Here is a 16,999-nt window from a genome sequence, read left to right as displayed (position 1 = left end):
CTGTCCAGAAAAAGATCACATCTGAACCAAAAATGTAAACAAAGACCAAGTTCATGATCACCAGAGGAACCTAAATATCCATACATCTACTGGTCCCAATGAGATGCATCTTAGAGCCCTGAGGGAACACGCTGACATAGTTGCCAAGCCACTCTTGATGATATTTGAAAGGTTATGGCAGTCAGGTAAGGTCCCTGGTGACAAGAAAATACACAATATCGCACCCAATTTTAAGAATGGTAGAAAGGACGATCCAGGGAACTACCTGTCAGCCTCAGCTTGGTGTCTGTGAAGATGACTGAACAGATCCTCCTGGAAGTTTTGCTTAGACACATAACTTGAAGGTGATCAAAGACAACAAGCATGGTTACACCAGGGACAAGTTCTCCCTGACCAAGCTAGTGGCCTTCCAAAATGGCATAACAGCATCAGTGGACAGGGGAAGAGTCATCTATCCAAACTTCTGTAAGGCCTTGAACATGGTCCCCCACAGCATCCCTGTCTCCAAATTGGAAATACATGGATTTGATGAGATGACTGTTTGATGGATGAGGAACTGGCTGCAACACTGCACTCAGTGTGATGGTCAATAGCTCAATGACCAGATGGAGATAAGGAACAAGTGGTATCCATCAAGGATCAGTACTTGGACAAATGTTCTTTAATATCTTCATCAGTTACACCAATAGTGAGACCAAGCACATTCTCAGAAAGTCTGCAGATGATACAAGCTATATGGTATGGTTAACATGCCTAAGGGACAGGATACCATCCAGAGATCTAAACAGGCTCAAGCAGCAGGCCCAGAACCTAATGAAGTTCAACAAATCCATGTGGAAAGGTCTTGCACCTGCATCATGGCATCTCTTCCATCAGAACAAGCTGCAGATGAAAGGACTGAGCACAGCCCAAAAAGGACCTGGGGGTACTGATAGGTGGTAAGCTGGATATGAGCCAGCAACATGCCCTCATACACCAGAAAGCCAACCATATTCTGGGCTGCATCAAAAGAGGTGTGATCAGCAGGTTGAGAGATGTGATCCTGCCTCTCTGTGCTGGTGAGATCTCACCTGGAATACTACGTCTAGACGTGGATCATCAGTACAGCAGAAATGTAGATCTGTTGGATAGCATCCAGAGGAGGGGCACAAAAATGATCAAAGAGATGGAACAGCTCACAGGCTGTTTTTTTTTTTTGTTTGTTTGTTTTACAGTAAGTGTAGTGAAGCACTGGAATAGGTTCCGTGAGAGGTGGTGGTTGTCCCATCCCCAGAGACATTCAAAGTCAGGCTGGACAGGGCTCTGAGCAACCAGATCTAGCTGTAGTATCCCCGTTCATTGCAGAGAGGTTAGACTAGATGGACTTTAAACGTCACTTTCAACTCAAACAATTCTATGATTCTATGTCAACACAAAAATCCAAGCTGGTAACATTCTGTGGCCTATTAGCTATTAACTATTTAACACCTAGAAGCAGCAAGATTGTGGTAAGCTTACGAATGATTTTCCTGAAAAACAGAAAGGAATAGAAGTAATTGATAGGTAGAAGATGCAATATCTGCACTTGCAATCTGTAAAAAAGCCAAAGACTTTCTCCTCTTGATCACAAGAAATAAGATCAAGTATACACAATTTTCTGTACAGAACACTCACTCTTAGTGAATTTAACTTTTTACACACACACACACACACACACACACACACACACTCAAGGCCAGTGATAAGAAGCGTAGTAAAACCACTTACAGAGGGATCAATAATTTGCACTGTTCGATGCTGCAGTCAAGCTAGTATAGTGGAAAGAGATTCGCACTCCCCTAGTCTAGCCATAATGCTTCCTTTTCTGTGACTGTATGACTTTCCATTATCAAAAGTTGTTTTTTTTCTTATCATTGATACAGCTAATAGAAACTAGAAAGCCCATACCACAGAAGATCGAAGACAGCCTAGGGTAGTTTTTTGGGTTTTTTTTGGAATTGCTCTGGCGTTTAGATGTAACTCAAAATTATACTAAAGCTTCCTGCTTAGAAGTTTTAGGAAACATGCAGGCACAGGAAAAAAGATTCTTGAAGTTCATAATACAAGAGCAACAGTATTTCTTTTTAACACTGTTTGAAGGCTGAGAGAGCTGGGGTTGTTCAGCCTGGAGAAGAGAAGGCTTTAAGGTGACCCGAGAGTGGCCTTTCAGTATCTAAAGGAGGACTGTAAGAAAGAAGGGGATGGACTCTTTATCTGGGTCTGCTGAGGCACGACAAGGGGAAATGCTTTCAAACTGAAGGAGGGAGATTTCGATTGGATATAAGGAAGAAGTTTTTTGTTTGTTTGTTTGTTTTTTTGTTTGTTTTTTTGTTTTTTTTAAACAAGGGCAGTGATGCACTGGAACAGTTGTTCAGAGCAATGGTGGATGCCCCATGTCTGGAGACACCTAAGGTCAGGCTAAATGGGGCTCTGAGCACCTGACTGAGCTGTAGGTGTCCCACTTGCCAGATACTCCTACTTACATTCAAGAGGGGCCATGAGACGTGCTATAACGCATTAAAGTAACACATCAATAAAAGACAAGTCAAGCACTTCAAGCATAGTCCACACTAAACCAGTAACACATCTGTACACCTATTCCAATGGACATCAACCAGGAGCAACTTTCCTCAGATAAAAATATTTGAGGACATCACCCAAATTCAAATGGAAAGTCTTCTTATCAGGTTTAAGTCCTAAGAGCACCTAACAGCACATTGTCTTTGTTTCTCATTTTGCTTGACTGGGCTACTCTAGGCAAGAATCTGTTTTTCTATACTTATTAGTATGCAATCTGTCTCTCCACATTGACACTGTCCACATGCAATTGCTGCACAGGCCTTCATACAGAATGCTTCACTGCTTTTTCACAAGGACCAATAATAAACTCCTGAGGAATCATGCTTTCAGAGTTCAAATGTGACAGCACATGAAAGGTACAGGGAGTCTAGTATCATCTCATTTGGAGGCTCCTTTAGGTTAAGGTAACATTTGACATCAGTATTCCATCAGCCTCATTAGCACTTGACCAGATGGCATCTACTGACTTTCCAGATTGCAGGCATTCATTTCATGCACTTGTCAAGGGAGAAAGGGAGTTGTCTGACTGTATCACTGACACTAAGACACAAGGGAGTCCATGAATGAAGGTAAACTAGGACAAAAGTCTTTTGCTGAGCGTGCAGCCTGGTATTTTTATGCTACAAAAATTCACCTTTACTTGTAGCTTAGTTTATGTAAAAAGCATCATTTTATGTGTTACCATTTCAAGAAATTTGCGTATAGGACCATCACGGGCCTCTGCATTTCATGTAGTTCAAAGGGCTTACAATGACAGCCAAGAAAAAAAATCCACAGCCAGATGGCAATGCCTGCAAACATTTGCAATCTTTGTGTTCAGCTTACCTGATTTCCACACCAACCCCCCCCAGAGCTTCAAAACTAGAACTGCTACTGACATTTTCATTACTAAGAGAGCAAGCCTGTTTCACAGTGGAAAGAAATACTGCCTACCAAAGATTGCTGTCTGAGTACTACCTCTACCTGCAGATGTTACACAGCCCCAGTAGGCTCACCAACTTCTACCTAAATGTAGATAACATCTGCTAAGTCTCTATACAGTCCCTTAACTGCTTCTTCCAACCCATGCTAGCAAGTAACTATTTGCACACCATATCACCTCTGACTGTTGCAGAAGAAAGTTTAGTAACATGTCTGACTTGAGAGTAATTTCCTTCCCAAACCCCACGTCATCAACCTGACTAGTGCCCATTTTACTGATGAAAATCTGAATTCTATCACATCTTTTGCCGTACAATCTTCTGAAACTACTCCACCCAAACAGACAAAATTCAAGAAGGTACTCCAGAGACAGAAGGAGAGAGAAAATGGCCTTAAAATAAGTAAATTTCTTCAAATTACAGCCTGTTGTTTGTTTTTTTTTTTCAAAAATCAAGCTTTCTCAGTAAGTAGCTCAAAACTAGCTACTAATTACAATGGGGAATATACATTTTCTTCATTCTCTTTATATTGTCTGCATCAAAAACAGCCACCTACTACTATCTGCCCTGTGCTACTAAACAAAACTACAGCACAACTCAAATAGCTTCATTCCTGAAAAGAGCTATAAGGTAGGAAGTCAACAAAACCACAGTAAATGAGAAAAGGAAGTAAAGGTACAAATACTCACAGTAAGTGGCACTTGCTATTAGGAGCTTCTGGTATATGGTCCGTTACCTATTTATCTCTCCATCTATTAGGCCATCTCTGTAATGAGGTGCCTTTTATTATATTACCCACTTCCTCCTAAGTAGCAGAATAGTCAGTTCAGCAAGGGTAAGTACTAAATTAATATAAATTGCTCAGAACATTTACACACAAGTCCAAAGAGTCATTCTGCCACGAGCTAGAAAAAAATGCTGCTGCAGGTGTTTCCAGACATAGGTACAGATGTCAACTATGCATGGCTTTTGGAGCACTGTCACAGCTGCTATCATACAGCTAGTCCTCCACCACCTCTCCTCCCCATATGGCCAAAGATATCTGGAATTATGATAGAACACCATAAAGAGATACCATTCCAGAAGTCATTTCTTCACCATGGCCCATCTATCCCTGCCTTAAGTTATTAGAGATGGCCTGGCTACCTAAGTTACTCTGATACTTATATACATACTTGCTAATACATGGAAACAAAAATCCATGACTTCTGAGAGCAAGATCAAGTACTATAAAACTGTAATGTGCATCCAGAAAGATGGTTAATCCCTCAGAAATGAAAATGCCTTCCCATTTTAATCTTTTGGGAGCAGGAAGCCTCAAGAATTGCTTTTCGATAAGAGCCAGTAACATAGTTCTGTCATTTAATAAGCATGGAAGTTATTTCGAATTCAGTCTCTTTCTTCCCAAACACTTCCCAAAATATCAGACTCCTTTTTCAGGTATGTCATGCTTTATGTTTCAAAGGTCAACACCTGCTTTGCAGAACGCTACTAACATCAGGAACATATGAGTCTCCAACTGACGGTCTTACATGGAAAACTCAGGAGTACAACTACTCTAAAGTAAGTCTTCACATTCTCTCCAAAAAAGCAAGTATCAATATTTTTCTTTGTTTTTCTAAACTGATTCTCTGCTCGGACTAGACTCTTTCCTCCACAGTAGTGCTTTGACAGTGTCAAGAATAACCTAAGAAGGCCATGGAAAAACACTGGCAACTTCGTACTTTGGTACACAAACGCCATTCATTCAGAAAGTAGAGAAGTCCCATGAACCAGTTAATTCCCACCTAGGTTCATGGAGCTTGAACTTTAAATGAGATTACTCTTTTATATGAACAGTTGTTTATTCAGCCATCTTTTGTACTTTACAGCTGGAATTCTGGAAACTCAAACACCACATCTTTGCCTGTGAGCTTCTTGTAGACACCAGAAAATGTTTCCACCTGTGGAGACAGACAATCTTGTTTATATACACTGTATAGAAAGATAAAAGTCAATGTTAACAGTTTAGATACATTTTTTCCCCTCTGTACCATCACTATGAAGTGAATTCACAAGCTGATTATTTTCTCTATTTTTATTTTCAGATGAAGGTTATCGAGCATTTGCACAGAAGACAAAATTCTCTAAAAATATTTATAATCTCCCTGATTTGGAAGCAATGGAGATCCATACAGTTAAGTTACCCTACAAGTGTTCCCACAAAAACGAAAAATAAAAAAGCAAAGTGACTGGGAGCTTCAGGTTGTACAAAGCAAATCTGTTAAAGATCAAAACTGAATTCTCCACTAAAACAAGTCCCCCCCATGAGGAAACCAACATAGCTACTTTGCAATGAAGTTTTGGCAAGCTGAGCTAGACCTTCAGTTGAAAACTGTCTTGCCAAATCTGTAGCATCTTATTCTAGTGCCAAACAAGAACATCTCCATTGCCACTAGCCCTAAAACAGTCTTTTGCTTTAAGTTAGCCAAATCAGAACACCACCCCATCCTGCATAGCAATGTAAATTTGTTTACCTTGTGTTCAACATTATTCTGTTGTGCTTTGTCCAAATGGACTTTTATGAGTCTGCTGCCATCCAGTTTTACACGGATTCTCTTGCCCACAATTTCACTTGGGAAGACCAGATCTTCAAGAATGGCGTCGTGCACTGCAGTAAGCGTACGGCTGAAATGCCACATTTGTATCATTAAAATATGTTCTTTGGCCAGATTATCTTGTCTGCTAAATTTTCTAGTCAGCCAAGGCTTCAACCTTCCCTACTATGCCTCCACTGAAAATTCAGTGAAGTGCTATTTTTTTTTGTTTGGTAAATACTGCAATGGTGACAATTCCATCTCTTCACAAGTCATAGGAAAAAATAAAAGCTAAACTTCTGCAGACTGTGTAAATCTTAACAAGAGCATGAGGAAAAAAATAAGCAGACAGGTTTTTGACCTATGAGATCATATATTGCTCTGTCAAAAAACACTGAAGCAGTCTAACTCTACACATTTAAGGAATATTTTCTGTACTTCAGAACTAAGCTGTCCCATCTGCAATTTTGCCAGACAATCACCAGAAGAGTTTACATACTTGCATGCTTAAACTACACAGAACACATTCATAGAAGAGACAGTTTTGAAAACACTGCTTTCTCCATCTTCCTAAAGCCAAGTGGTCTACAGTGTATTACGGGAAAAGTCTAGTTGGCAAGCTTAGCCTTTGCTCAGAAAATACGGACAACACTTGTGCTCTTGCCCTTGAACTGTCTGAAAGTGAGCCAAAATTAGAAAAATAAATCCAGGTCATTCTGTTTATGAGTAGACGACTAATAAAATTACAAGCTTTCCTATCTGTGGTTTCAAGGCAATATCGCTAATAGCAAAGACCTATGTCTGCAACTGCATTTCAAGCTTCCAAAAATTAGCATAGATATGAGAAGACATACATCCATCAAGTTTCTGTAATTTGTAATACACATATCGTAGTTTTACTACCCTATTAGTCTGACCTAGCATCAGGCTACAAAAGGACAGTCTCTGCACACTCTCTTTCCCTCTTGCTAAGTATAGCAGCATGCTGACTGGGTACATAGAACTTCTCTAGCAATGGTGCAACACAAGTTGTAACAGAGACAAAGTCTTGCAAGGGCAGGATTGCAGGTAGGTAAGTTAATATGAAATTGCAACTTTAAAACCTTTGCCTAAAAATCTCAACACACAGTTTAGGCAGGACACAAGCGTAACACCAAGACTGAAAGAAGTTACAGGATCATGCTACCTGGGCTACATGCTGGCAAGGTAAGATACAGAACAGCACTGACACACTAGCATTGTCTATCTAGCAGTACCTCAGTGAGACCAAACAAGCAGTCACTATACTACTGCTGCTGAACTTACATCCAGGGAGAATTACTTATACCCTGCTTCAGCCACTCCCCCACTCACTGCATCGCTTCAGCATGACAGCCCTGCCTTTTGTACAGTCCACCATGCAATGCAACTCTTCATACAATTTAAAAAAAATCATAAAAATTCTTGTCAGCATGCTATGCTAAAAGAAGCAGCTGAACAGGTCACTTAGTCACTATTCTGAAGTCACTACTGCTAGCTACAAACTGACTAGAGCATTACTGAGAAATACAGATACATTTCCTAGGAAAAAAAACTTCAATACACTACCCAAAGACTGTCTATTCACTGTACCCTTTAGTAGTGAGTTTGCAAATACTACTTCAGCACTATTAAGCAGTAAGAAAAAGGATGAGACCACCAATCATTGAAGCCATTTCTCAAAAAAAAAAAAAAAGAATAAATTCAACTGGATGTTACTTGAATGAGCTATCAAGTTCTGATCAAAGGCTGACATTCTGCATTAATCTAATTTATTTACCTCCTGGGACGTTTTTGCTTGTTTTTTGTGCGGCTTTTTCTCGTTGGCTTGGGCAGAATCCTTCTCTGTAAAAAAAAAAAAGTAATAATAAATAATAATAATAAAAAAGGATGCAACTTCATAGTATGTAGCATTTGCACTACAATGCTTTTTTTTTTTTTTAATACAAGAAACAGAAGCACGAATCACCAAAAAAAAATGGACACTTAGGTATGCCCAAAGCTACTCTAGCATCAGAAATTGTTATTACTTGCTGAAATACTGGTATTGCTTTATTTCCCATCAATAAATGAGAAATTATTTTAGTGCTTTGAAATAAAAGATTCATATTTCATTATCCCCACCTTCCATGAATACAACAAGGGTAGCTTATTACAAAACATTAGTAATCTAAACATGATGCATCCTACACTAGGGCACCTGCTTCAGCTGAGGGATTGGACTAGATGATTTCTAGAAATCCCTTCCAAACCCTATGATTCTGTTTTTCACTCAGGGAATAAAAACCAAGGTTTCTCCTGGATTGAGGTTACTCCTCCTGTTTCAAACTAAATGCTATCTAAATCCCACATACACATAGAAGACATCTTAGACAGAAGCATCAGTATGAATTATGAGATATATTATATCATATATCCCTGATTTAAAAGTATTCTGATCCAAGAGCAGCCCCTACAGATATTTATAACAGCTTAGGTTAGTAAAAGTTATTTTCTACTTCCCTGTCTTCAAGAGTAGATATTTTAAAACCCTGAGTTTTAGATGTACTTGAAGACACTTACAGTATTTTCTACCAACACAGTACAGCTTCTTCATGACTGTATTTATGGGGTGGTACTATCATCCATACTATTGTGTCATGTTCAAAAACATTTCTCTTTCAGCAGAACTGTATGCTGCCTTATAAAATATGGATTGCTATGATGATAGTGAGCCAGAAGCACTTTAACAGAAAAAGTCTTCTTGTGAATAAAGATTCTGGGCAAGGTAATCTGGCTGTCTTAAAGTTACATTACAAAGAATTTTTGCTGAAGAGGTGAAGCCTAAAAAGTAGTTAATTGCCCACCTTGCAGACAGGTTTCTAAATCTGTTTTCCCCTCAGTACTCCCCACAGATACATCCATAACCTTTTGTGGCATAGCTTCTTCCATAAATTCAGAACTGTGATTAAATCACTTGATTCACATTTTCTTTCTCCCCCATCAACTTGAATGTTAAGTGCTTAGATTATGTAACTGTAGTAAGGCTATTCTTAGTATTAGCTCTATTTTCAAGTTTTGCTTCTCAAACTTCGAAAGGAGGAGAAGAGGCCAGAACAAAGAAGTTAGGTCATCTTCCTCAAAGAAAACTTTGCATTTCACAAAAAAAAGCCTTTACATAGCCTTGGCTGTTAGCATGTATAGAATGTAATCATTTCAGTTTACATTCACAGAGGAACTGTACTACATTTCCTGCCGGTACAAAAAACACACATTGTACTGCTATTATCTTGAATGGACAAAACAAGCAGGGTAGTGGAGCACTACAAGAGATTACCCAGAGACACTGTGGAATCTCAGTCTCTGGATGTTTTCAAGACTCCGCTAGACAAAACCATAGCTGACCTGACCTAACACTGGTAACAGTCCTGCTACATGCAGGAGACCAGACTACATCACCTCTAGGGACCCCTCCAAATTAACACTGCTGTGACTTCCAAGTGTTTTTACCTGAGCAATGAACACCACATGCTTTCCACTGAATTTCTTCTCCAGCTCTCGAACTAGCCGCACCTGAATCTTCTGGAAAGATTTCAGCTGAGGAACTGGTACGAAGATAATGATGGCTTTCCTGCCACCACCTACTTCAATTTCCTGAAACAGAAGTAGAAACTAAACATCATCTACGGATTGAGAAGAAACATTCACTTTGATCATGAATACCCTGAACGCAGACATTTGATAACCTAGTTTACAACTTTCTAAGAAAAGAGCACCAGGAGGTACCTATTTTAATACATTTAAGAGCAAGAATTAAACAGAGAAAACCTCTGTCAGAACTTGACAGAATATGCATTACAGCAAAACAAGATGAGACTCACAAGTGAGAATCCTAACCATACTGAATGCTTACTATCACACCTGAAATGTTACTCACATACTGATACCAAGTTTCAAGATTTGCTTCTAATGCAGACAAAGATTACAGCAATAACTGTTGGGTTTTGAGTAACTACCTCATGGCAGTCACCTTCTATTCAATATTTGCCAAGGTCTGCATCACTACTCAGAACACTTCCTCTTCACCTCCAATAAACAGGCTTGCATCATACCTACACAGATTATTCTTCCTGATTTTTTTCTTCAGCAGTTGTCCAAAAGGTAAGGAAATTGTAGAAGTTTACAAGGCATGAACCTAACCACAGGGACATGCTCATTCTCCAACACAGTGGAAAGTTGAGTTGTGTTTCACCAGCTATGCTCCCACATAAGCTAATTCAGATGCCCACAAAGTGTCTCCATAAGTAAGACCATGTAGCTAGAATAAGCTCGGTAAATTAAAACATTGTTTAAAAACTCACTTCAGACAGTACGAACCACTGTACTTCAGCAGCAGAACAGCTCTTCTGAAGGTCTATTCTAGGAAGTGAACTCATACACCAAGCTGACCCCTGCGTTCTTTCTCCCTAATTCAGCTCTGTGATCTTTCTGACTTTGTACATAAATGTCAGTGGGCTTGAGCAAAAACAAAACAGCAGCTTGCCTAACTCTGACTACAGCAATCAGCTTCAGATCCCATGCCATCTCCTTGCCTGACAAATTCTGTAAGTTTTCTTCCTACTTTTAGGATTCAGCTGGCTCTACAAACTAAACCTTAAACAAAACCAACCTACATCATCATGTCAGTCTACTACACTGACCCGTCCCTGATCTACTTTTTGTTGTCTAAAGCAGCACTTACTACAAGCTAACTTTACCAGAATTGTTACTGTTTATGCTCCTGACCAACATGAGATATGTCGAACATACCTACTAAGCATATATCCACACGAATAAGCCAGTTTAGATCTCAAGTCCAGGTTGCAGAGACACAACATAAAATTACTTAGTCTAAACATGCTTACTTAAAACAACAAACTGTCATTCAAGTTCTAATGGCTTCTCAAACCAACTCCTAAACAAGAAGCTATTACAAGATCCTCTGTATTAATAGCAAATATGTGAAGATATACTACAACAGCATATAGTAAAACAATTATAGGCCATGTACAACAAGAAGCACCATTCAACAAGTACGATAACATCTGCAAAAATTAACACAGAGAGCAAGCCACTAAGCAATTCTTTGCCAAGAACACCTGGCCTACCTTAGCTGCTGTGATGTTCAACTCCCGCAGCTGAGCCTTTAAGTCGGAGTTCATCTCCAACTCCAGGAGAGCCTGGAAAAAACAAAGTTGCAAAAAATCCAATCAGTTCAGTTCATAAATAATCCTTGAGAATAAAGTGTGTCCACAGTGACATAGCGGAACTATATATATTTTCTAAATCAAATATTCTTTCACTACAGGCCACTCTGACAGATGCAAAAAAACTCAACTGGTGGGAAGCATTATCTAGTGATGGCAACCCTGCCAATGGCGGGGGGGGGGGAACTGGATGGGCTTTAAGGTCCCCTTCAACCCAAGCCATTCTACAACATCCCACGGTTCCAGGAACACAAGGCAGACTACCAGTCAGGGCAGTAAGAGAAGAAATGCGTTTAGACAGCATCAGCATTGAAGTTTAAACTTTAGAGAGCTGTCAAAGCGCCAACTCAACAATCTGCACTGGGTTACTGAACAACAGAAGGAAAACACACATACCTGGGATATACCAGACTCGAACTCATCTGGCTTTTCACCATTAGGCTTCACAATCTTTGCACTTGAGCTGAACATGGCCTTTCTGCAATGCAAAAGAACGTTTCAATTGCCACTGGGAACGTACCCCCTGTTACAAGTACAGTAATGTACTGGATTTCCGCCACACGCTTTAAAGTGAAACTAAGGACAATCTCAGGGACCCAGCACGACACTCCAGCGTAAGCTGACCGCTGCCAGGCCAAAACCGGACGGGTAAGAAGAGGCCGGCCCACCGAGGCACCCCGCGTGTGCTCTACGCTCCAGGAAGGTCCAGCAGTGGGCCCACGTGCCGCCGAGCAAGGCGTCCTTCCCGGCACCGAGAATCCGCACCTCGGGCCAGCCCCCTGCTCCAGCCCTGCGGCCTGCCGCTCCGCCGCCGCGGCCTCCTTCAGGGCGCGACCAGGGGAGGGAGGCGGAGAACCCCGCCAGTTCCCTTCCCCGCGATCCGGGAGCCCCGCGACCATCGGGCCTCAGGCAGGCGGTAATCGGAAACATCCTCCTCCGACGGGGCCCCTAGACGCGCCACTCGACAGCCGGCGCCGTATTGCCGCGGCGGAAGGGTAAAAAGAACCGCCGGCACCCAGGCCCGAGAGAGGCCCGAGCACCTACCTCGCTCAGCGCCGGCCTAGGAAGAGGAAGAGCTCTCGCGAGAGCGCCTCAGATCGCGGCCCGGGAAAGCGTTCGCCCCGCCCACCGCAGGCTGAAGCCGAAGCAGGAAGTAGGGCAGAGCGGATCGTTTCGCGCGTTGCGGATTCTGTGCGGCTTCCGGCACCCTGACGCCGCAGAGGACTCTCCAAGTACTGGCACGGCGCCCACGGATGAGCTCATCACCAGCTGCTGGACAGCGAGGAGGGGAAGGAGCGTTGGTACTGCGCGTGCGCAGCGGTGGAGGCAGCTGGGGAACCTGCGCCCTGCAGTGGCTACATAGGAGCCGGTCCTTCCCGCTTGTCTCATAGGGTTTCTCCATGTTGAAGGTGCAGAAGAAGAGGAAGGAAAGCATCTTTCGCTCTGTCGTTCCCCCTTCACCCATGATCACAGAATCACAGAATGGCCAGGGTTGGAAGGGACTTCAAGGATCGTGAATCTCCAACCCCCCTGCCACATGCAGGGCCAACAACCTCCACATTCAATACCAGACTAGACTGCCCAGAGCCCCATCCAACCTGGCCTTGAACACCTCCAGGGATGGATGGGGCATCTACAACCTAAGTGATGTTCAGCCCTCAGGTGAGGGAGGATATCCTTGCTGGGTCTCTGTGCTTGGGTGTACGCAGCATAGGAATAATGTGTGAGTTGTCTGCTGTGTTCAGGTGCTAGCTCAGGATATGAGTCCTGGGCTCTGTATTCTCTCACCCCTGAAAGCACTTTTGTATATCATATTAATACAAAGGCAGCACTACTGCATTTCAATTACAGGTTGCTAAAACCAGGAGGGCAGAATACCCTGAGTTCAGAGGGACCCACAAGCATCACTGAGTCTACCTCTTGGCTCCACAAAAGACCACCAAAAATTCTAACCCTGTGTCTGAAAGTGATGCCTAAATACTCTTTAAACAGGCTTGGGGCTGTGCCCACTGCCATGGGGAGCCTGTTCCATGTACATCATCCTCTCTGGTGATGAACCCAGATAATTAAGAAATTAACACCCAGCTTGACCTTCCCATGGTATCAGCTGGCTTTTCTCCCCACAGCAGCAAATGGCATCTCTGTGGTCTTCCCATGTCACCTGACTTTGCTTCCTGTGGCCATACATATTCTTTTCCCACTTAAGCTCCAGAACAAGATTCCTGCTCAGCCAAGCCAGCCTTTTGGCCCACCTGCATGAGTTCTGATATTTTAAAATTGTCTGCTCTCATGCTTTTAACAGGTATTACTTAAAAAATGACCAGCACTCCTGAACCCTTCAAAAGCAGTTTCCCTGTGGACCTTGCTAACTAGTTCCCTGAGCAGCCTGAAGTCTGCTTTCCCCAAATGCAGGGTTGAAGTTGTGGTGACCGTCTTCCGCTCATCATCATAGATTTTAGGCTGGACTACTTCAGGGTCAATACGGCCATGAAATAAAGCCACCAGTCACCACTTCATCCACAAGACATTCTCTGCTTACAAGCAACAAATCTAGGAGTGTGCCTTTCCTAGTTGGCTGCCTTTTTACCTTTATCAGGAAGTTTTAGAAATCTCCTGGACCTGGTTGTCTGAGCTGTGTGGTATTCCCAGTTAATGTCTGGCAAGTTGAAGTCACCTAAAAGGACAGAGCATCTGATCCAGAGTTATCTCTTAGCACAGTCCTGCAACATCTGCTTGAGAAAGGTCTGTCTCAAACAAACTGCAGTCCTCTCTTGACTTCCATGTTGATTCATGTAAAAGTGCCTGGCTGTGCACCTAAAATGAAGTTGAGACCTTGCATTATGGGACCTGAGTCCTGTGGCAACTCCTGTTGGCAATCTAGATAGGTTGACTACTAAGGGGAAGTCCCACACTGAGGTAGGTTATGCGACTCACAGGAGTGTGGGTCAGAGCACTGGTTCAATGCTCAGATGCCATGAATAATCCTAACAACAGACAATTTTAATATCTTGTAATATCACATTCACTATCACTATATCATCTATTACTTAAGTAACTCTGGTAGTGGAGTGATGAGCTCCTGTTGTAAACAAAACATTACCAAGAATCCCCCCACTCTAATCATGCAAAGCATCTGCAGAAGACAGATAATATTTTCTATTATTTTCATTAGTAAGCTTTTTTACTAAACTTATAGTAGTCAGAAAATCAGATTGCTCAGCTACTATTTTTCCTTGCACTCTTTATTCCTTGCATGAATTCACAGAATGGGAAAAACTGCCCAACTCATACTCATGTTCAGGATTAGTATTTGTAGAGATGTGAAATTATCTAAACAGCAATGACGAGGATCTGACTGAAAAGTAGAAAAAGAAAGATAACAAGTGATTGTCTCAGCATTCTAGCAGTCCACATTCAGATTATACTGAGAAATCCTTTACAAGAGTAGGTAGTGTGCAGGTGGATCAAAACTGGACTATTCAAAGTGCTAATGAAGAAATAATGCAGCAATGTGACTTTCTACATCTTCCTGTTTCCATCATATTAGTGCTACTAAGCAGACCAGGATGCTACATGTGAGAAATGAGAGAACAAGAGGCAAAGAGTTGTTTCCTTTCTGTCACCCACTAATTAATGTGGTTTCCATGTTAAGCAGACTCAGAATGGGCAGGGAAAAGAAGTAGAAAGAATGAATTAGGTGTATTACAAAAGGATTCAAAAAGCAAGAGGACAGAATCTTATGATGCCATCCAAAAAATGATTGAATATATTAAACAAGAAACAGAGATAGGAGGCAAGATTGCTCAAGGTCATAGCAAACTCTAAAATCAGAAACAAAACTGAATATATTACTAGTTCACTTTACTGAAAGAGGCTTGTGTAACCATGCCAAATTTTCAGTGCTCATTGGTAGACTGTTTCTCTAGGGGTCTCTGAAGTTATGATGCTGGCAGGGTACTGCTTCTCAGCTGCATTGATGTAGTTTTACATGAAAGCATGGGCAGGTTCTTTTTCTGCAAGCTCTCAGTTCAGAAACATAATAAAAGCAATACCTCAATTTCTTCTTTTTTATTTTTTAATGAAGGTAATGATCTGGCATATAACTTATTCTTGTAAGGTGTGTTAGATGAATTGATTACTCAGTCACCTACCTACCTAAAAGCTTAATTTAAAATAGAAGATGCTTCCTTCATTCAGATCTCATCAAATTTGCTTTAAAAGCTTCTGTAGTGAAATATATATATATTTTAATTTAAGTATGTATGTTTCAAGCTAAAATATTTATCAAATTACATTAAAATGTTTAATTAATATATACCATTTATGCATTAAGGTGGGGCAAGCCAACTGTCATTTACAGTGAGTTTCAGTAAAAATGCCATACAGACACACTCCTACTTAGCGGTGTGTGTATTTTTGTATACATGAATTAATTCTTTCTTTTTTTTTTTTTTTTCCTTCAGAGTCTGTTATAAATACAGAAGTGGCTGCCAAGAAAATATGCTAATAAATGAATAAATCAAACAAATTTTGGTTGACTTATCTAGTGATAGGCAGCACTGTTAAAATGCCAGCTGCCACATGGGGAAAGAGGTCCAGCTGTCCTACTGCCACAATGCAGCAGAGCTAAAGGTAGAACTAGCTGATCATATGTAACTTTAGTTTTACCAAACGGGAGAAAAAGCAGTGAAGGTCATTTGTATGGTTCTAAGAGGACTTCAAAGTTACGTATTTTTGTTTGAATCTCAACTCTGGTTGTTAGTCATGACAGCAGAAGAGCTACTGTTCAGTCCTTGCCTGTAAACTGGATGCATGAATCTATCTGTTCAACCAAATAACAGATGAGTGTAATAGAAGGTCTTTTCTTTCTCTGTCATTTACTGCTGGCTGCTCTTTCATTATGTCCTGCCCAAAGAAGACTACAAGTTACATGAATATGTAAACCTGTAAGGAATAAGAAATACATCTGCTATAAAAATATATCATTAAAAAAAAAAAATCTATCCAAGACCAATAAAATAAAAATATCACAAATAAGAGGTAGTGAAAAACCTGGAAGTCTCAGTGGAAATCTTTCAGAAATAATTCATGGAAATAATCTTGATCTGAGAAAATCAGAAGTAAGCATTCTGTAAGTAATAATAAAATAAAGTCTCATCTATTTTTGTTGGAAGAAGAAAGAAAAATGCTGTAAATGTATTTTGATACCACTCTGACTAAATTGTTTTTGTATTCCCACAACATCTGTCAAATGATGCATCAGATCTTCTCACAGAACATGACACTGCTTGACATGAAGACACAAGACAGCAGGTTGTGTCTGAGCACTGTGCAGTACATGGCTCTGGGTGGCTGCAGGCAGCTCTGCTTCTCTAGAAGCCTCAATGACGGGGATGTGCACAGCTGCAAGTTCTTTTCTCCGTGACACCATATTCCCTCTGTGCAGTGAGCCATCACATTTCAAGTCAAGCTGGCCAGCACAAAAGGTCATGGAGCTGGAGAGAGGATGGGACATCTCTTCCCTGCTGACATACAGGGGATTTTTCAAAGCAGTTGAGTCCAATATATTGTGCTGTCAAGAGGTGCAACTGATGCTCAGTGTGTTAGTTTTCTAATTGAACAAGGCGGTTCTCATTGTTTCAGGGGCTATCCCTGTATGCAG

At 41.2% G+C, this 16,999-nt stretch overlaps 1 protein-coding gene across 1 annotated transcript; it reads right to left on the bottom strand.

Moving 5' to 3' along the window:
• Positions 1 to 5,343: 5,343 nt before the first annotated feature.
• RPS7 (ribosomal protein S7) lies at positions 5,344 to 12,498 on the bottom strand. Its single transcript, XM_031610920.2, has 7 exons — positions 12,382 to 12,498; positions 11,734 to 11,815; positions 11,239 to 11,310; positions 9,602 to 9,745; positions 7,893 to 7,957; positions 6,035 to 6,185; positions 5,344 to 5,461 (listed from the first exon to the last, which is right to left on the bottom strand). The coding sequence occupies exons 2-7, from the start codon at positions 11,806 to 11,808 to the stop codon at positions 5,384 to 5,386; spliced, it is 585 nt and encodes a 194-aa protein (XP_031466780.1). The 5' UTR covers positions 11,809 to 11,815; positions 12,382 to 12,498; the 3' UTR covers positions 5,344 to 5,383.
• Positions 12,499 to 16,999: the final 4,501 nt, after the last annotated feature.

Source organism: Phasianus colchicus, chromosome 2 (genome assembly GCF_987193195.1).
Source record: "Phasianus colchicus chromosome 2, bPhaCol1.hap1.1, whole genome shotgun sequence".
Classification (NCBI taxonomy): domain Eukaryota; kingdom Metazoa; phylum Chordata; class Aves; order Galliformes; family Phasianidae; genus Phasianus; species Phasianus colchicus.
Note: the sequence above shows the minus strand (reverse complement) of the source record. Positions and strands in the feature narration are given on the sequence as shown.